This window comes from Struthio camelus, chromosome 17, assembly GCF_040807025.1.
Source record: "Struthio camelus isolate bStrCam1 chromosome 17, bStrCam1.hap1, whole genome shotgun sequence".
Taxonomy (NCBI): domain Eukaryota; kingdom Metazoa; phylum Chordata; class Aves; order Struthioniformes; family Struthionidae; genus Struthio; species Struthio camelus.
Genome location: NC_090958.1, coordinates 18,253,136 through 18,273,556, shown reverse-complemented (window position 1 = coordinate 18,273,556; position 20,421 = coordinate 18,253,136). Strand labels below are relative to the sequence as shown.

General features: G+C 37.7%; 1 protein-coding gene across 25 annotated transcripts in view; it reads left to right on the top strand.

Annotated features, from left to right (window-relative positions):
• ATXN2 (ataxin 2) overlaps positions 1-20,421 on the top strand; it is a 54,075-nt gene that overhangs the window by 19,543 nt on the left and 14,111 nt on the right. For 5 of the 25 annotated variants that reach the window (XM_068910713.1, XM_068910707.1, XM_068910712.1 and 2 more), the window contains exons 7-20: positions 744-835; positions 3,466-3,663; positions 4,158-4,336; positions 5,871-6,080; positions 8,155-8,337; positions 9,932-10,120; positions 10,866-10,973; positions 11,792-11,862; positions 12,600-12,907; positions 13,378-13,441; positions 14,504-14,656; positions 16,000-16,066; positions 17,952-18,136; positions 18,771-18,903. In XM_068910713.1, coding sequence (XP_068766814.1) covers positions 744-835; positions 3,466-3,663; positions 4,158-4,336; positions 5,871-6,080; positions 8,155-8,337; positions 9,932-10,120; positions 10,866-10,973; positions 11,792-11,862; positions 12,600-12,907; positions 13,378-13,441; positions 14,504-14,656; positions 16,000-16,066; positions 17,952-18,136; positions 18,771-18,903 — 2,140 coding nt within the window. The remainder of the gene's footprint in view (positions 1-743; positions 836-3,465; positions 3,664-4,157; positions 4,337-5,870; positions 6,081-8,154; positions 8,338-9,931; positions 10,121-10,865; positions 10,974-11,791; positions 11,863-12,599; positions 12,908-13,377; positions 13,442-14,503; positions 14,657-15,999; positions 16,067-17,951; positions 18,137-18,770; positions 18,904-20,421) is intronic. The other 20 variants (XM_068910714.1, XM_068910710.1, XM_068910708.1 and 17 more) reach the window with 12 other exon arrangements.

Sequence of the window (20,421 nt, the reverse complement as noted above, 5' to 3'; positions counted from 1 at the left end):
TCAAATGAAGTTTCTTTGTATATCACAGGAATCAGCTTTTACTCAACCATGCATTATTTTTAGTAAGGCATTCAGACTGCGGTATGCAAAAGAAAGAAGATAATATTACTGATTGGAGGAGAATTTAGTAATGTTACCGTGGAGGATATTAACTTTGTCTGGATAGAACAGTTATCCTGTCAATTCTAGTGTATATACTGTACAGCTCAGATTTATTAGAACGCTTAACACAGTCAGTGTTTTTATAAAGCATTCAAAACACTTATTGTTTGTGAAGGTTAAATGCTAGAGTGCTGTAATAGCAGTTTTACTAAAGTGGAGAAGTTGTGCAGATCAACAGGGGTCTTCTGCCTGTGGTGTGCATCTCCTAGGTTATTGCATTAGTAGTGCATTTGAAAAGATACAGCACTTGCCACAGTGAGGCACACTTCTAATGTTTAGACGTGTCAATTTTCACTTTTTGGAAAGGCATTCATGTATGTGTTTCTTGTTAGACAGTAATCTAGTATAGAGTGTGGGCATGGTTTAAAAACCCAAACCACTGGCTTCTAAGGGCAAAATTTGTGCATCTGATAGATGAAGGTCCTTGAAATAAAACTGTGGCTTTAACAACTTCGTTATATGAACAGTGAGTTTGTAGGCCCAGGAGAAATGGCAAAAGGTTTAACTTCTGCCATAAGCCCTTGTTTTAAGGGAATGTGTTTTCAGTGTCATTTTGAAAAACAAGCATCGTTTTCTTCTAGTCTAATGGATGGGATCCCAATGACATGTTTCGTTACAATGAAGAAAATTATGGTGTAGTATCAACTTATGACAGCAGTTTATCTTCTTATACGTAAGTTCCAAAATATTTTGTTATTAGACTTGTGTTTAATGTTCTCCCTGGTTTGGTTAAATTTTATATTCTGAAGATAGTTTTATATACTTTGTAAGGCTGTGGAATCAAATCATTGAAAAAGCAATGGGTGAAGTAGTACTTAAGAAATCTTGCCAGCTTTCTGTTAATAGTTAGATGTAGTGTATCACTATATATTCCCTTAAATGGGCACAATTCATTCCCATTGCCGCAGGGATTCAGTATTATTGAGATAATTGATTTTCTATATATTGGACACTTGAAGTGCAGTTGATATTTTAAGGGGTCTTGTGTGCTGTGGATAACTTGTTTAGTAGACTTGTTCAAATGTGAAGTTTTAGTTAACAATATACTAATACTTTGAAAATAGGAGAAGTATAAAGCCCCCTCTGGCTACTTCGGCAGCGTGGACCCGTTCCCAGTAGTCTCCAACTATAATGTTAACTGCAACTGCATAACAAATCAATTGCAAGTGTTGCACAGCCATCATGAAGTGTCTTTAATCTTTTCCCACTCTTTTCACCCCCAAGGCGTAAACCTATTTTTGAATGTCCGGGAATTGCAGTGAACATGCTGATGTTTATGTAGAGTTGGAGCATTTATTTGTATACAGCTCTGTGGTTCAATAATTTTATTTTTACTTTTTGTTAAAACAGTTTTATAACATGATGATGATCAAAGTTTCTTAATCAGCTTATAACAATCCTTTGGAAGCTGTTCTTTAGAATACTTTGCTGGTCTAAGTCTCTGTACTTTTCAACTTTAATCTTCTATCTTTCTGCCTTATGGATATAAATGGAAACAGATTAAAAAATGAAGGTGGCTTTAAATCTTTGGAGACAAATTCCATTGTTTCTCAGTCAAGCAACTTGCTTTACCTTGTTTTTGCCACTCCGCTCTCTACCTGATCTTCCAAGTACATGATATGCAGCAGGTTAGCTAAAGGCTTACCCATGCAATTAAAGGATGGTAAAGGCGTTGCTTCATTGTTTTCTCTTTGTGGAGTTAAATATGAGCAGATACAGTTTGTAAAACTACATAAAGGTGTAAGTTTGTGTTCTAGCAAGTGTACTACAGTAGTGTGCTGATGGTGTCAGGGTCATAAACGATGTCCTCTTGCCCATTGCCTTTGTTTCATCTTTAATGGCCCTTTCCCTATTAGGTAATGTAAAAACATTCTTTTGCCTGTGTAAGTTGCCATCAGTGCTGCTGCGTGCATCCCTTTCTGTTTTTGTTTTTTCTTTTTTCTTCAATCATTAAATAAATGAGGAAGTATTGGTTATTTTGCTTTGTTGTGTGTATGCCTAATATAGTTTAAGTGAGGCCCATGACTACAGGTTTGTGTGCATGGTGTTCATGCACATCTTACTTGGAGGCCAGAGTTTCAGCCTGAAGATCAAGGATTTTATTTAAAATTTTTACAGTTACCATTGATAAGACCAGTAGATTTATGGGCTGGGCAAAGTGTATGCGTGTGGGGAAAAACTTGTGGTCTGGTAGCTGAGAGTGCTGGTTTGGAATTTGGCAAACCCACTTGTTTTCCTGGTTCTGCCTCCAACACTTGAGTAACTATGCATATATTATTTCGAAGTTGACCTATATCTCCACCTACTTTCTTTGTTCTTTTTTGTTTTATCCAAAATATGTGCAATAGTGATTATATAATGCCCAGCGTAGCATGGTCTAAGCTTCTGCCTCCTTCTGTATTTTTATGTAATTTATTTTAAAAATAAGGTTGGATGAAATAACTTTTAGAACTGAGAATTTGCATCAAAGACAAAGCACAGAGTTGTCTTACAAAACCTGACACTTCCTCAAAAAATAGAACAGGTATAAAAACAGTGAGTGGACAGAAGGAAGTACCAGTTAGCTCTTTGGGTATTTCATTGCTATGTGTATTGAATTCTTACTTGGTGGCCTTACGGGAGCTACATGTATTTTTTACAATATGGTATTATCTAATGTCAAAGATGCACTGGATAGATGCTTTTGAGGTCCTATAACGTGGCAACCAAGGGATAGGTTTTTTTTACTGTTCCATTTGTGTGGTTTTTAAACTTTTCTGAGTTCTGGTCCCATGCTTTACTCCATTGCACTCATCCCCTCTGCAGTTACTCATAACAGGAAGAGCTGAAACTCTATGGCTGGAATTATCAAAGGATTAAGCATGTAACTAATTCAGTCGGAGTGGGGATACTTGTGTCTATTGGGAAAGTCTAAATAGCTGAAGAACTTCAAATTTGATCTTTTATGTTAGCTTCCTATCTAAATAATAGACTAAGAGGTTTTTTTTTTTTTATTACTGATGTACTCAATGATGTTGAAAGTTGGAGCCTTTGCACAGCTTTAAGTCCTAGGGATTTTGCTAATTGTATGGAAGAACTGCACCCTCACCTCAGCTCTTTTAGGCAGGTAAATGGCACTGAATTTGCATATAATGTCTTATCTGTGTTTCTGCAGTGGTGTGACTTAGTCTAAAAGACGTAGCCAGTCTTCTGGCTTATAAACACTTTTTTAACTCTGACCTGCTTGGACTGTGTAATTTTTGTAGATCCTCTGTGCTTTGAATGCATTTCAGAGAAATTTTTTTCCTTTCCCTTGTCTTTTAGGGTGCCATTAGAAAGAGATAATTCAGAAGAGTTTTTAAAACGGGAAGCCAGAGCAACTCAATTAGCAGAGGAAATTGAATCAAGTGCCCAATACAAAGCTCGAGTTGCCTTGGAAAACGATGAAAGGACAGAAGAAGAAAAGTATACTGCTGTTCAGAGAAATGCTAGTGAACGAGAAGGACATGGTGTGAACACTAGGTACTTACATACGCTACGAATAGTATTTTTATTTAAGTGAGGTACATATTTTGGTGCAGTAGTAATTTACTCATTGAAACAATGCTTTTTCAGCAGGGCTGATTAGGTTAGGAGCCCTGTGCTAACAATCACGTGCTGTTTCTGGCACTCATGGTAACTTGTGCACCTCTGCTTGGCCCTGTTATCTGTGTAGTGACACAGACTTCTTTCAGAAGTTTCATTGTGGTAAATTCATACAGAATTATGGGAAAGGGCCGTGAATTTCAGGCATTAATACTAAATCATGCGGTGTCTGCGGGCTCAAAGAAAGCATAGTGCGAGTTCAGGATCAAAAGGCCATTCCTTAAATGAGGTCAACATTTAACTGTGTTTTGAATTTTCCTTTAACTTGATTTGAGAAAGGTAAGAAGTATCATCAGCGGACTTGAACAGGTGCTTCTCATTATCTCCCAGTTCTGCTTAATAACGCTGATAGAAAATTTGCTGTATTTCAGGGAAAATAAATACATTCCACCTGGACAGAGAAATAGAGATGTCCTGTCCTGGGGAAGTGGAAGACAAAACTCACCAAGGATGGGCCAGTCTGGATCGGGCCCACCAATTTCAAGATCTGGATCCCATACTTCAGATTTCAGTTCTAACTCTGGAGCAGATCAAAGAGTAGTTAATGGAGGCAAGTATCTTAAGTCTAAATCAATGTGCCTTATACAAATGTAGTCATTTATCTAATTGTTGAAACTGCCTATGATGTGGTTTTATGCTGTGTATTTCATAAGCTAGATTAGCATTCATCATTTAATACAGAAATGGTTTTCATTTGGGTTTAACTTACTGAAAAATTCATTTGACTGCATTGTGTGTAGCTTCATATAGCAGAGATGTCGCTTGTTTTCCTTCTTAAAAAAAAAACTTTTTCTTAGATGATGGTATGGTATACGGTTTTAAAGATTGAAAACTTATTTTATGTGTTATTACTAGTAAGCTTTGTGTTGAGTAGTAGCAATGCTGACATCTAGTGAAAGGGGGGTGGTAGCTGTGTTGGAGGAAATGTCAGTATCTCTTCTTGGTGCGTATATCAATCCTGTTTCCCATTAAAAAGAATAAGGCAGATCACTGACTTTACTGTGCCATCAGGAGAAGGTCATTGATAGAATAGAAAAGTAAGGAAAATGTTATGGGAGAAAAGGAATCAAAAGCCTTCTCTCCAAATAGCTGTTGGAGGATTTTCTGCTATACACTTAGGTAATGTTTATGAACAGACATCACTAGGCACTGTATAGTGGGCATCAGCGATTCGTAAACCAAACGCTATTTTTTGAGATGGATTTCAGCACTAGTCCACCCTTGAGGCATTATTTTTATATGTTAAAAGTGCTGTTCTTGAGAATTGTTGTGTATAAATAAAAATGCATAATACTCGAGTGCCTCTGTCTGGAGGGGAAGTCTGAGGAACCTCTAAAGGTAAGTGTGGTATTTTTGTTTTAAATACAGTGTCAGCGATATAAATGAGATGCAACTGAGTCTTGCCCAAGCATTGCTAACTTTGCAATCTGTTTGTAGTGTTTGTGGTTTCTGTCATCCTATTACTTTGCTGAATGAACATCATGTGCTTGAATTCACAAGCCATTCTGAATATTTTATATTCTTTGTTTCAGAAACTATGAACCCCATATCTGCTATATTAAAATACTCTACTAATACTTCAGATAATTGATAAAGGCATAAATGTCAGGCTTCAGACACTGAACACCGCCGTTTTTTGTAAAGATGCAGTTCCTAGAATTGATATTGCTCATCATTTGGTTTGAAAGTAGTAGCTTGTATAGTCAATACTCTATGTGAACCGCTGTATGAGATCCTCTGGTAGCTATTTATGGACCTTGCCAAGAGTGATGTGTACTGTAGAACGTGTATGATAGGCTAACAGATCAAACTTTACTGTCTATTCCTTAGTAGTATTTGTAGAACCTAATTAACCCTTTGGGGAGTTTATATGATATTCAGATGTTAAATTTGACCAGTCCAGAAATGGAGGAAATAACCTTGCAGAGCCTGTTTTATTGGTTGCAGAAATCAACTAATCTGTCCCCAAAGGGTTAAACATGAAAAATCATTTTGTCATATTTTACTTTTTTTTTCTGTTGACCTTTTTCCCCATAATTTTTCTTTAGTTTTTATACTTTCCTTCATATCATTTGTTCTGTCAGGTGTTCCCTGGCCATCGCCTTGCCCATCTCCTTCCTCTCGCCCACCTTCTCGCTACCAGTCAGGTCCCAACTCTCTTCCACCTCGGGCAGCCACCCCTACACGGCCGCCCTCCAGGCCCCCCTCGCGGCCCTCCAGGCCCCCGTCTCACCCCTCTGCTCATGGTTCTCCAGCTCCTGTCTCTACTATGCCTAAACGCATGTCTTCAGAAGGTACAATACCACAATTTGTTCATGTTTTTGTTTGTCTTTGTTTAACTCCTTTGTGAGTTTAATTACAAAATTGTTTTTCTTCTTCATTACTTAACCTATAATTTGTGTTTAACTTTAGTTTATCAGACTATTTCTATTAACCTTTTTATTTGAAGAACTTTACAAAAACAAAATAAAGCTGTGAAACTTCCCAAGTTGGTATGAAATAAACTCAGCTTTGTAAACGCTGCTCAGTGTCTTAACAAACAGCAACATGCATGACCTGATAATTATAGAGAGGGCATTTTTAGGAATATTACTTCATATCAAATATCATATTTTAATACAGTTCGACACAAAGCAGTTTCAAGTTTAATGAAATCATTTAATTGCCTTTTGTAAAAAATACTGTATTCAGAGAATTGCTCTGTGGAATAGGATAGGGTAAGTTGCTTCCAAGGTGAACTTGTAGAAAACTTTAAGTCTGCTTTGAGGCAGAACAGTAAGTCAGCTTCCTAGTAGTCAGTAATTTGCAGAGGAAAGTTAACCTGGGAGTCTTCAATAACCATACACAGAAGTAGCTGAACTAAGTTTATCTGTACTCTGAGGGCAATGAGGAAGGCTGCTTTTTTTTTTTTCTTTCTTTTTAAGTACATTCAAAAACTAGCCTGCACAGCAACCCTGGAGAAATGCAAACTTGCTATCCTAAACTAATTGGAAACTTGCAGTCTGCTGTAGCTGGCTCCTTTGGAGCAACAGGAGTGATAAGTCATCCTGCTAATTGAATAAGTGGCACTATCCTGCAGCTTGTGTGATAAATGCACTATCAGCATTTATCTGATGCTCTGCAACCAGAAAGTGGGCAGCAGTGGGCATGTCTGTATGATGTACTGTTGTCCATTTGTCAATTTAACTTTTTTTTTTTTTTTAAAGTAAGGTATTGAGAAGCCACATGCAAATTCAGTTATTTCAGCAGTTGTGATTCATTTGTCAGGCATGCAGTGAACAGTTGCTTGCTGCAACGTGTAACTTCTATTACAAGAGTAGGATTGCTGGAAAGTGTGTAGTCTTTACAATGTTTGCCTGTATATAATTTGGGTTAAAGTGTACTTTAGATTCATGGTTAAAATAGAGGTTGACATTTAAAGATTTATACAACCAGAAGAGGTACTTAATATTTCTTATTTGAAACCAGAAAGCCACTGCCTGCATTTTCCTCTATTATTAATCTACTTTAAAAATGAAGAACTGTAATCAGCCAGGTTGTCCATTGTCATGCAGTTTTTCTTTTTGAAGTATCAGCACTTCAGTGTGAACTCACATTAAAGAAAATGTTTATTAGGGTGTAGTAACTGTATTGCTCAGATTTGAACATAACTGTTCTGTGGCAGCTGTATAAGCTGTTCAGTTACTGTATTCGCTGTATGGCTCTAGCTTCTGCAGTTAAACATGCATGACTTGAACCTTGGGATAACAGTAACTTGTTAAGTTGCAATTTTGTTGACTCATAAATGATGCAGACCTCCAATTTAGCCCAACTGCAGAATGCTCTGCTGAAATTCCTCAAGAGCATTGGTCAGCCAGTGGTGACTACTCTGTAAATAAATACTTGGTATCATTGACCACCTGACAAAAGGGACGGAAAACAATTTTTATTTCTTGAAAATGTTTGATAGCCCAGAAATGTGTTGATGACAGAGACCTAGTGCTCTTCCGGAGGGACCTGGGCCACTAACTTTTTTGGTTGGTCTTGCAGTAAACAATATTGAGTGCTTGGATTCAGATATTTTAATCCAGGACTTGCATATCTTTTTCAATTCTGATATAGCTTCTAAATATCTGTGAATATGAGCTTTTGTAGCAAGATGAAGAGTATAGTCTTGATAGTCTGATGGACCCATGGCTTGACTATTTTAGTCGCACAGATTCCTGGTTCTAGTCAATGTCAGTGTAATTTGCTTGACTGTATTACTGCATTATTGAGAGTTACTAGAACTGAAGATTAAACCCAGTTCTAAAAATAGATAGTATATTCAGATACACTAGGTGATGGATATTAAGTATTTATTGTGTGGGGTTGTCTTCTTTTTCTCAGGGCCTCCACGGATGTCTCCTAAGGCACAACGGCACCCTCGAGGTCACAGAGTCTCTACTGGTAGGGGTACAATTTCAAGTGGCTTAGAATTTGTATCTCATAATGCACCAGGGGAAGCATCTACTACTGCAGTGGCACGAGGCAGCCCTTCAGGTGGGACGTGGTCATCAGTTGTCAGTGGGGGTAGGTAAAGCTTGGCTTATTGCAGATGGCTTGCCAGAGGTGTTTTAGAGTGTTAATGCTAAGCAGAATACTGTGTTTCTAGATAATTCAGGCTCTAAGTAAACGTTGGTCTGCTAACTTAGCTTGCTTAGATGAAGTGGGAGAAGAGCGCTACCAGCTTAGTAAAATGGTGGTTAGTCAGTCTTTAGAAGTGCAACATTGTCCTAACAGCAGAGAGGTTAAGTCCATTTTGCTGTATGAAAAGAAAGGAAGGAAAAAAGTAGAACTAGTTGTTGAAAGAAATAATTTTAAGGGAAGTTATTGAAAGAGACAAGGAAAGTTATACATGTTCCGTTACATCACAATTTGGATAATGGCTGTAAAACTGGATTGGTGTGTTTTACAAGCTAATGAGGTGTTTGGATAGAGGAAGGTTGGAGTTAAAAGATGAAATGATATTCAAGTTAAGTTGGATGCATTTTTTCCTGTAAAAATGATGTAGTTTTTAAGTGGTTGTTTTCTTTGTCATGAGTAAGTACTGTAGTAACGGATGTTGTCAGTCTCTTTATTTCTTTTTTCTTTTTTGGGGGTCAGTTATCATCTTTTTAATATTTACCTTTTAAATTTAAAGCTCCATCTTGTGACATCTGCCCTGGTCTTGAGCTTTTGTAGTTGGGACCATGTTATAGTGAGTTGACAGCAGTTGGGTGCTTTTCGTGAATCAAAGAGCAAGTCAGCTATGGTTTGGAGTTTGACACTATTTAGCAGCGCTAGAATTCTAGGAAAGTGTTTAATGGGAATGCATTTTTAAGAAAGAAGGTATGACTTATTGTCTGTCTAATGCATAGACAATCCCCCTCAACCTGCTGCCTTGTGGAAAAGATTTAAACTCTTCTAGCATTCACTCTGATTCATCTTCCCTTCACACCCTCACTTAACCTATTAACAACATGCAAATAGGACTGTTAAACAACTTACCTCTCTTTCTTCTTGCTCACTTGAAGTTTATGTATGATGTAAAGCAACTAACTAGCCACAGCGGGATGAGCAGGAAGCAGGAGGTACAACTCATTGTTTAAACAATATACAACTTTTGTTACTGCTTTAGCACGGGGGTAAAAATATCTATCAAATAATGCTCTTTTAGTAGGATATGTACGGTTGTGTGGTTTTTTTTTTTTTCCAGTTGGCATCCCTTGAAAAGAGGACTGTGTAAAATGGATGTGCTCTTTAGTCTCTTTAAAAATGTTTTACCTCTGTTTGTATTGAGATTGACCACCTTTCTGTTCTGCCTGAAGTTGTGTTAATGTGAGCTTTTGTAGTTGTACCATTGGGGGGCCAGGGAGCATACTGCAGTTTCCCTGTGGGACTACAGGGCAGTGAATGTGTTAGGGGACAATCTGCAGGAAAATCATACCGCATATCTCAAATGCTGCATTGTAAAGAACTAGGAGATGTACCCGAAAGGTAAACAGATTTTCAGTTACTATATAATGTTGCAGTGAGTATTTTAAAGCATGTTTTTTAGCCTCATTTAAAAAAAAAAAAAAAAAAGCAAACTGCTGAGCAGATGAGGAAACTTGTCCTATAGCTGTTTTTTCCTGTTTGTTTCTAGTTCCAAGATTATCCCCTAAAACACACAGGCCTAGGTCTCCAAGGCAGAGCAGCACTCCCACGGGACCAGCTCTGCCTTCTCCTCAACCTGGTACTATTCCTACTGAATCTGTTGCCATGCCTGTTCCAGCTGCCTCTCCCACACCTGCCAGCCCTGCGTCTAACAGAGCAGTTACCCCTTCCAGTGAAGGTAAGTTGCTCTCACTAGCTGGCAAATATTCCATATCTCTAATCACTGAAAATGGATATGCCCATAAAAGAAGAAAGCTGCTGTCTAAATAATGGGAAAACTTTTGTCTGACGCAACATAGCAGCAACTCTGGTCAGTTCCCTTTTTTTATGATGATAGTTTTAAACTAAGGTTTGGAGAAAGACTTTTTGACGGTTCTGTGTGCTTAATTTCTTCTACCCTTTAAGGAATATGGGCTTATAGGTGTTTGACTTAATTCAGCCAGAAAATGATTTTTTTTCAAACTGATTCCCTGACTGTTTTCTAATTGGAAGAAATCTAGGCCACTGTTTTCAAAGAATATTTTGAGCATAATAAAAGTAGAAAACCCTTCAAGAGTACCATCATAGAGGTCTAAGAACTCTCAAATCTTTTAGCATTTTATTTGAAGAGCTGGGACTATTGAAATTAATTCACTCTTGGTTTGTATTTTTTTTCCAGCCTAATTAAGGATCTGTGTGTGGCAGGGAAGGATGTGTTTTGGGGTTTTTTGGTTTGGTTTAGTGAGCATAAGTGGGGAAGGTGAGATTCCCTTATAGGCCCAAACTAGGTAACATAAAATGTGGAATGGTGGGGGGGGGGTTGGGGGGGGGGTTGGGGGGTAAGTTAAATATGGTTAAATCTCTCTTCTGTTGCTATCTTGCTATCTCTTTTTGACTGACTTGAGTTGTGTATAAGAAAATGACTTTGGGAATTTCTTTTTTAGCTAAAGATACTAGGCTTCAGGACCAGAGGCAAAATTCTGCAACTGGAAACAAGGAGAATATAAAGCCAAGTGAGACTTCTCCTAGTTTTCCTAAACCTGAAAACAAAGGTTAGTATCAAAAGCTTCAGTACATACTTGAATAACTTACTGAATTCCAAGCACTAATCCAGATATATTTAGTGAAGTTAACCTTTTAAATAAGACTTGCAGGTGACCTATCTTGGAAGTTCTACAAAGAATATTTGGTCACGCAGTTGTGAAGTGACAGGTTTACAACTTTAAGTGTTGTTCTTGGCTTATTTCATCACCATAAAATGTGGAGATGCTTTTGTGGATGGTGCAATTCCTTCCTCCAAGCTGTTTTTTTAAGCTCTCCTTGAACTGGATGAGTGTTTACTTTCAAGAGCTGTGCTCATAGTACATCAGAGCTTTGTGGTCGGCACAGTTTTTTTTTATAACTCTGTTTCTTGCTATTATGTCTTAAATTTGTCTTTCTCTGCAGCCTTGCTTGTTGATTCAGTTTTCAAAAAAAAATCTTTTCATACTGTTGAACTTGATCAGTGTTTCAACTTTAATTTCTGTGTCTTGAAACACTGGCATAAGCAGTTATATTTTGAAGTTTTTATTGCATGCTGCTTTGTGTTCAGATGAGATGCAGTCCCCGCACTTAAGGACTTCTATCTTGGTGTGATATGTTAGAACTATACATGCATTCAATACTTCTGTAATATCATGATTTCAGAGAGTGCTTTTGCATGCTCATACGTGTAGTTTGTAGAAGTATACCCAATTACAGATAAAATGACACAGATGTATTTAATTTTTAAAGATGCAAGCATTATCTTCTGGATAAGCTTAGAAATCTAAGGTTCTATGTAAAACTCGTATTAGAAACGCTTGGACAATGCTGGTCTTATGTTTGGCAGGTGTATCTCCAATTGTTTCAGAACACAGAAAACAGATTGATGATTTAAAGAAATTTAAGAATGACTTTAGGGTAAGTTTCTCTGTATGTTGACTTAAGGGTATTATAGTTCTCGTGCACATCCAAATTATTTTAATGAATTAAATACACTGCATGTATTTATTAACAGGAAAATGGATCTTTAAAACTTGTGATTAATTTATGAAAATATTCATAAGAATTCGTAGTCAATATTATAAAATCAGTGCTGATTCTTCCTAGTGCAATTGTCTAATATACATAAACGTGCATGTTGACTTAGATACCATACACTGAAAGCACTGCTTGAAACCTACTTAGTGATTAGGTATAAATAATTATCACATATATGCTCCATATGGATGAGCTGTTTCAAAGTTAAATAGCGGGTTTGGCTGAAGAAAAATTAAAGATGAATATCAGCTGTTCCATAATATATCTCCTGGTTAAAGCGGTCTTTTAATTTGGGTTAATTCCTCAAGTGTTACTGTTAAATCACATGGAGCGAGTCCAGGGGGTTGTCTTAAGTTTTCCTGTCGCTTTCTAGTCAACGTATAGATCACTGGAGTCTCTGAACGGCTGCTTTCACAGTGTAGGCTTAAAAGACTGACAGCGTTCATAGATTTCATTACTGAAAATGAGAGTGTATGTTTTAAGTTTCTGGGTGATTGAGGCCTGTGGGACTGTATTTTACTCTGTATATGTGATGGCATTAGGTAGTGTCTCCAATTTTTGTGTAGCAATTTACTGAAAATATATCTTGGTGGTTTTTTGTTTGTTTACTTTTTCAGTTACAGTCGAGTCCCTCCTCAGATGCAGTGGATCAACTGCTAAATAAAACTCGAGAAGGTGAAAAATCAAGAGAAGTGGTTAAAGAAAAGACAGAATCAACCCCTAAAGAATCTATGATAGAAACTGGCAGTAATACTAACTCTAACAGTGGCAGTAGCAAGCCTAATAGTCCAAGTATTTCTCCATCAATAAGTAATAGTTCTGAGCAAAAGCGAGGTCCAGAGGTAACTTCACAAGGTGTACAGACATCTGGGCCTGGAAGTAAGCAAGATAAAGATGATAAAGAGGAGAAGAAAGATGCTTCTGAGTGAGTAATTATGCCTTTAAGCAAATCTGTTGTTAGCATTTAGTTATTTGTAGAACACAGTATTACAAACATGTAAAATCACAAATGTTTATATAATCAATATATTCTCAGTTACACAGCCAGAGCAATAGATGAAGTGACTGTGCTAAAAATCTAATGAGTCAGCGAAGAGCTGCGTATAGAACTGTGCTCCTCTTGATGCCTAATCCTTATCTAAATGCTTATTTAAATGTTGCCCTCTCTCATGTGAGCTGGAGTATCAACAGCAGGAAAACTTACTATGGATAAGTATAAGAGTATCGCCAGTAAGAGTAGCTTTTTGTATGCCATATGTCATTTGAGTTCTCAAAAATGACTCATGGGGGAAATTAGACGTTTCATCTTTTTAAATGTGTAATTGTTGGGGAGTTCTGCAGATAGGCTTACAAAGCAATAATGCTGAATATCTTTTTGTTCTGTTCTTTGTTTAGGCAAGTTAGAAAATCAACACTTAATCCTAATGCGAAAGAGTTCAACCCTCGATCTTTTGCTCAAGTGAGTTATTTATTTGATGCTATTTAACATTATTTTTAAAGATCTGCTCATGTGGCTTTCTTTTATGGGTGCCTGATCCAGGTTTACGGGAATACTGAGTAGGTATCCCGCTAGTCAGTGTTAAATATGTAACTGGTTCTCTTTGATTTGAGTTATTAGGGTTGTAACTTATCAGTCAGTTATCAGGGTCCTTAAGCGCAGCAGTTTACCTGGTGATCTAGCCTGAAAAGATTGATAGGCTTTCTTGTGAGAGAGACAGCTACCTAATATAAATGCAAAGAGTGATTTTGGTGGAAATCTTCTCTTCTGCCTTTGTGAACCTTTACTCAGATTTTCTACTGTAGTTTCTCTTATTTGCGCAGAGTGCCACTCTGCGCAATTTCAGGGCTGCAGTAATAGCCACTAGCCCTTTTAGGAAATATTCAGGATGTATTATTTTTTTTCCTTCCCCCCCCCCCCCCCTCCTTTTTTCTGATCATAATTATCTCCCCTAAGGGAGACACAAAACATCTGTGGTGCATTTTTGCAAATGCCATGGCTTGCTTCTGTTTCTAAAACCCTTCTTATGGCTAAGCATAACACTGAGTAATGCAAACATTTCTGACTTGGAGTCAGAAAACACTAATTCTACTGCAGGTATTCCTTATCCTAAAATCCAAATGAACAAGACAGTCAAGTTGCTTCAATATGAAGCAGTGTAGGATAGAAAGAACGTCTTTAACTGTAGTGAGTCCTAGAGTTTTAAATTACTGCCTTAAAGCAGTAAACTGGTGGGGGAGTCTTTTGTCGAGTAGCGGTATGCATGATATCCTCTCTTCTTGCCACATACCTCATGGAGAGCGCAACTGGTAGATGAGTGCGGTATGCTTAAGATGCTTGCGTCAAAGCCTAGTTTTGATCACGTTTAGAAATCCGGCAAGGCAATACCTTCAGCAGAACTACAGAGAACATTGAGCTCATTGGCCAAGTTTAGGCAAATGTTTTCTTGGGGGCTAGGGGTGGGAGGGAGGTATTTGGGGTATAATCAAGCTGATCCTGCATATGCGTTGCTGAACTCTGTAGCCGAAGCCTTCTACTACACCAACCTCACCTCGTCCGCAAGCTCAACCTAGCCCCTCCATGGTGGGTCATCAGCAGCCAACTCCAGTGTACACTCAGCCTGTTTGTTTTGCACCGAATATGATGTACCCGGTTCCAGTGAGTCCAGGCGTGCAGGTAAAGTGCAGCATGTAATGTGAACTTGTTTACCCTTTTCAGATGATTGTTAGTGAGTGAAGAAGACTTAGGAGACCTAAGTTAAAACCGTGAACCAGTACAGTTTACATTACTGTTGTAAAGATTGGCATGATTACATTGTTAAGTTTTAGCTGTGTAAATACTAACTTCTCCTAGTGGTCCCTCAACCTAGCTGTTACAAGAATTTAAACACTTGTAAAATCTAGCAGCTCTTTTCACATTTGTTGTTAATCATTGTAGGCTTGCTCCCCAGTCTTCAAAGCATAGTGTTACTCTCAAAGTTTTAAGCGACGGTTTCTCTGTCGCTTCCAGCTGTGTCTCACTAATTTCTGGTTGTTGTAGGGATTACAAGGATTTTAAATCTAGCTGTTATAAAGCTGTCCGACTTAATACATTGCTTGAAGTAGCATACCCAGTCATTACTTGAGAAAGGCTGTTGCAAACCATATGGTCCTAGTTGCTTGTACATGCAGACTTAATCACGATGATACAAGAAAATATCATAGGTTAGGCAGTTGTCACTAAACCATATTTAAAGTCTTTGAAGTTTCTTTTGTCTCATCTTAGATAAAATTGTTGCTGGTGATTAAAAAGATGTGGCTAACAATTCTACCTGTGGGGTGGAGGGTTTTGCGGAGGGGAGAGGGATAAAACTTGTGCTAACTTTGCTCTCATACTTTGTTAATTAACACCTCTTGGATACGCTGGATGATTTCTTGAGTAATTCCTCCTATTTGAACTGAAGGAGTCTGCAAGGCGCTGATGTGAAACATTGTTATAATAAATGTTATAATAAAACTCTAAAATAGCCCGCAAACATCTGCAAATTGTAATTGCTTATCTTTTTCCTAATGTTAAAACAGATATGCCACAATGTTACTCGCTTCGTTCAGCAACAGTGAATTTTTCTGGTAGCGTATATGATGTTGGTGAAGAACTAAACAGCTAAATATTTTAGCCTAAAGCATTACCTTTGTATGAATTGCCTAAAAAAATCTGATGATCTTCAAGCTAGCTTTTTCCTGTTTCTTTCTCCGAACTTTTCAAGCACAGTTTGAAAACTAGGATATGGTAGTTCTTATTGAGACTAATTTCATAGTGGAAACTTTCATAGCAGAGAGTTCTAATTATCATGATATCTGTAAAGTTACAGGCAGAAATAATCACTTCTCATATCACTAGAGGCTATCTCTTTTTAATTTTTTTTTTTTTTAATTTTATTCCTAGGCTCAGGGTTAGAATATACTAAAACAGAGTACCCCCCCCACACACACACACTTTTAAAAGGAATATCATAGCTTCAATTCCTCCTTCTGTTTCAGCCGTTGTATCCTATTCCCATGACGCCCATGCCGGTGAACCAAGCCAAGACATATAGAGCAGGTAAAGGTGAGAATAATATTGCCTGTTTGGTTCTTAGTCTGCATGCAGCATGAATAAAATAACAAATGCTTGTATATTGCCTATTCCATGTTAATTTGTTTTCAAATATTAAGGTGTTTCTAGATTAGCTAATTCAGTCAAAACATGGTAAGTTTGAGTAATGGAGAGGTGCTTATTTTGGAAACTGATTTGATAAACTGTAAAAGTTCTCTGTTACTTGGAACGTTTGGGTAAGTTGAGTGTCTCCTGTATTTCCTAAATACTATAGGCTTGTTCAGAAAGGATCTTTCTGTACTAGTTTGCAGCAGGGCCCTGATTGGTGCCTTAACAGAGTATTTTTGTCAACAAGAACAATTTATATTTCTTCAGAAAGAGTATTTTACTGTGTTCTGAACAGGGCTTGTTGCTGGTCCCAGTTTGTTCTTTTGCATCCCTTCTGGGACAGTAATTGAATAACTGGACTAACAGTACCGTGTTTTTAATGAGTGACACCTGTGGCTGTGGAGATGAGAACCCATACATTTGTGGGTATGTTGATATGCGCTCTCATCTCTTCAGTGAAGCAAAGGAGCAGAAAAATCATAGTCTTTTTTTAAGTCATGTTTTAGATAATACTCTAATTCTACACAGTGCATGCTTTCTTGCAATTTTATGCAGTGGTTCATGGTGATCAGTTCCAGTCCTGTAGCTCTAGTCACTGGAGGAAATGGATTAAAAGAGCAGTTCTGCTGCTATTTAGAATTAAACAAGTAACCTTTATGAATGTAGGGAAGACAAAACCTGTAATGTATTTCTATTTTAAAATACCCTAACTTTACAGTGGCCTGATTCATGAAGTCTTTTGGTTGGTAATACTGATTGTTTTATTCCAGTTCCAGAGCATATTGACATATACGCTCATTTGCTCTGTGAGGCAGGTCTCCTATTCTGAATTCCCTTTTTGAGTTTCAGTATAATTTTCTGCATATCCATTGTGTGTGCAGCAGAGCACACTATGTGTGTTTAAGTTCAGTGCCTGTATGCTGTTCAAGTTGCTGCCTGTATTTACTTTTTCTTTTTTCTGTTATTGATTTGCAATGGAAATATAATCATTATGGAGTGAATTTACTGACACCATCAACGTTTCCCTCTTTTCCTCTCTCTAAGGGATCTGTCTGCATTGCACACTGCAGTGGAGTTTACAGGTGCTTGGGTTACTTTAGTTATTAGTTGCGGTTTCACTGCGGCAAGGTGGAGCTCACCTTGAACTATCATGCGCTGTTGCTTAGCAGGTTAAATTAGTCTGTTGAGTGCCTTGCTGCCGTGATTTGGTTTGCCTTTTTATCAGGGTGGCTCAGGTAGTTCCACGTTGCAGTGCTTTGCTCTCTTAATCTTTCTTCCCTCTAATTACTCCTATTCCTTTTTCCCCTGTAGGATGAGATTTGTCCCCTTCAGTGTTGACTATGACCGAAAAGTTACTTTCTGCTATCCTGAGGGATAGCACAGAGCTTAAAAGAGGTGAATACCTAAAACTGCCCAGTAGTTCCCATACAGGGTAAATTAAGCCTTTTGAAGGGGACAGGATCAAATTTGATTAATGCAGGTGTCCTGAGAAAACCTTTCTCTTCCGTTCTTGCTTCTTGTCAGTCTTTCTTTCCCTCCACCTTCTCCTCCTCCCTCACAGAAAAGCAGGCTTGGGTTTGTGGCCTTGCACATAGCTGAAAGGCAGTGATGAAAATCAAATGTTTCCTAGCAGAGCTCCTTTTCATGCAGTTTCTTTGTGATAGAACTCCAATACAGTGGTTAAAGGTGAGGGTATTCTGCTTGGTCACAGTGACATTGTAACGTCAAACCTTTCAGACAGCTGCTCTTCACCCTGTGTTTCTAATGTGAGGTGCTCTTTGCTTTGTAGTACCAAATATGCCACAGCAACGGCAAGACCAACATCATCAGAGCACCATGATGCATCCTGCCTCAGCGGCAGGCCCTCCAATTGTAGCTACGCCACCAGCTTATTCAACACAATATGTTGCGTATAGTCCCCAGCAGTTTCCTAATCAGCCTCTCGTGCAGCACGTGCCACACTACCAATCTCAGGTAAGCGTCGTCTTAGTGTATGTGCTTAGTCAAAACAGCAATAATTAAGTGGCTCAGTTCTAAATACTGTCTGTTGTCTCCAGTAATTTTGTAAGTAGCTACTAAGAACAGTTTCTATATTCTGGATGATACTTGATCTTGATGCGCAGCGCTTCAAAGCCTGTCACAGATGTTAAGGTCAGTTTAGAAACTGGTATTCGTTATTGGTGTTGCCTTTTAGCTCTGTTAGAAGGGTAGAAACAATTTCTTTCAGATCACAGACAGGGCATCTGCTAGTTCTGCGTTCTAAAAATAAACTATTTGGTGTACCCCTGTTACTTAAAGGCTTTTAAATATACATATATAATTGGATATGTATATAATATATATGAGCTTACTACATAATTAGAGTGATAGAAATTAGTTGCGCTAGGGCTTTTTTGTTGGTTTCTGGCCCACTACAGAAAATATCCCTTATGTCTTTAGGAACAATTGGGATGATGGTGATAGTGTGAAATCTTTAGTTGGCATTGCGTTTTAGTAAGGCAAGCTCTTTCTTTCTCTACATATGTAATTATTGGTTTGATCAGATGAGTTTCTTTTATAACAGTCCTTCAATTAACTATCTGTTTTTTCTTATTTCTGTTGAATGCAGCATCCTCACGTTTATAGCCCTGTAATACAGGGCAATGCTAGAATGATGGCACCACCAACACACGCACAGCCTGGTTTAGTATCTTCTTCTGCAACACAGTATGGTGCGCATGAACAGACGCATGCTATGTATGGTAGGAAACGTTTTGTGTTATATGTAACTTTTTAAGTTGTTAAATTGTGCAGGGATATCTTTAATCTCAAGCTTCAAACATGGGTATCATTCACATTTACACCAATAGATGTGGTTTATAAATCATACGATGAGCAGAGCATTGAAAACTGAGCCACCTGGTTAAAATGAAAACTCAAGTATGCTGATTTCAGTAAGATGCCAGTGACCAAGATGAAATTTCAACCTGGGAAGCTGCTAAAGAATATCTGCTGAAAGAAGTTTGTTCGAGTTCTCTTGATGCTCTTGACACAACATCCCTTGATTGTTTCTTGATTATAATTAGGACTGATTTTATTGCAAGGCTATGCTCTCAGTTGCAAAACTTGACTTTAGTTCTGACAACTAGTGAAATGCTGTCTTTATGGTACTACTAGCATTATTAACAGTATGAAAACTGCTGTTCAAGCAAAATAAAACTTGTACTGCTTACCCTCCTTTTTTGGTAAGTCAAGAATAAGCATATGAAACAATTCATGTATTGCTCTGACTTTGACAAGTAGTCTCCGGCATTACCAGATGGGCATATTTCACTTACAGTGAAATCCTGAAAATGTGGATTACCTTGTTACAAAGTATAACATGAAGAACACTAAAGCATTATAAATGTATGGTAAATCAGTACCCAATTCAGAGGAAAAAAATTCACTGCAAAACATACTTTGAAACAGGTAGATCCGAGGTTGCTAAAAGGCTTGGAAATTGTCATAAGATGTCAAAACAGCAGATGGTTTTTTGAAAACATGGCATTTCAATACTTGTTATAGTAGCTGAGGAAGACTTTTATTGGGTCACATATATTATTGACTTAGATTCTAATAAAAGATTTTCTGTACCTTTAGATATCTTTTGTATGTTTTATGATGCTTAGTTTTACACTTCTACCTAATGGAAGCCCATGATGTATCATGAAAACTTAAAAGTCTAAAAATACGAAGTTTAGTGCGGAATTAATTCTGATTTAACCAAGTCTGTGTCTTGCTCATCTGAAAACATCCTCCTGTGAGATCTCTGCAGTGGTATGATAACATAGTTAAGAAGCAAAGACAATGGAGATGAAACTTTTTTTGATACTTGGAGGAAGGACATTTCAGCTCATTTGTGATAAAGCTGAAATGGAAGTTACTTGTAGAGCTTAAGTCTTTCTCTCACAGGTCCTGCTAATTGTATTACTTTGATCCTTTCAACTCTTATGCTTGAGGTGTTCATGTAAACAGATCTTCTGTTTGCTTTTTCATTAGATTAAATAGAGTTCCGATACAGTGAATGATCAAAGGCTTTCAGACCTTTTTTGGTGAGAACTCTCCTCTCAAATCCTAATTAAAATAAAACCAGACATGAGATAATCTCTGAGATCTGATTCAAAATGGATGCGTGTGACTTCCTAGCAATATCCCATTGTGCACCATCCTTGTCTTCTGTACCCAGTGGGTTCTGTAGTACTAAAGTACAAGCCTGTTCCCTTGGTTGGCTTTGATCA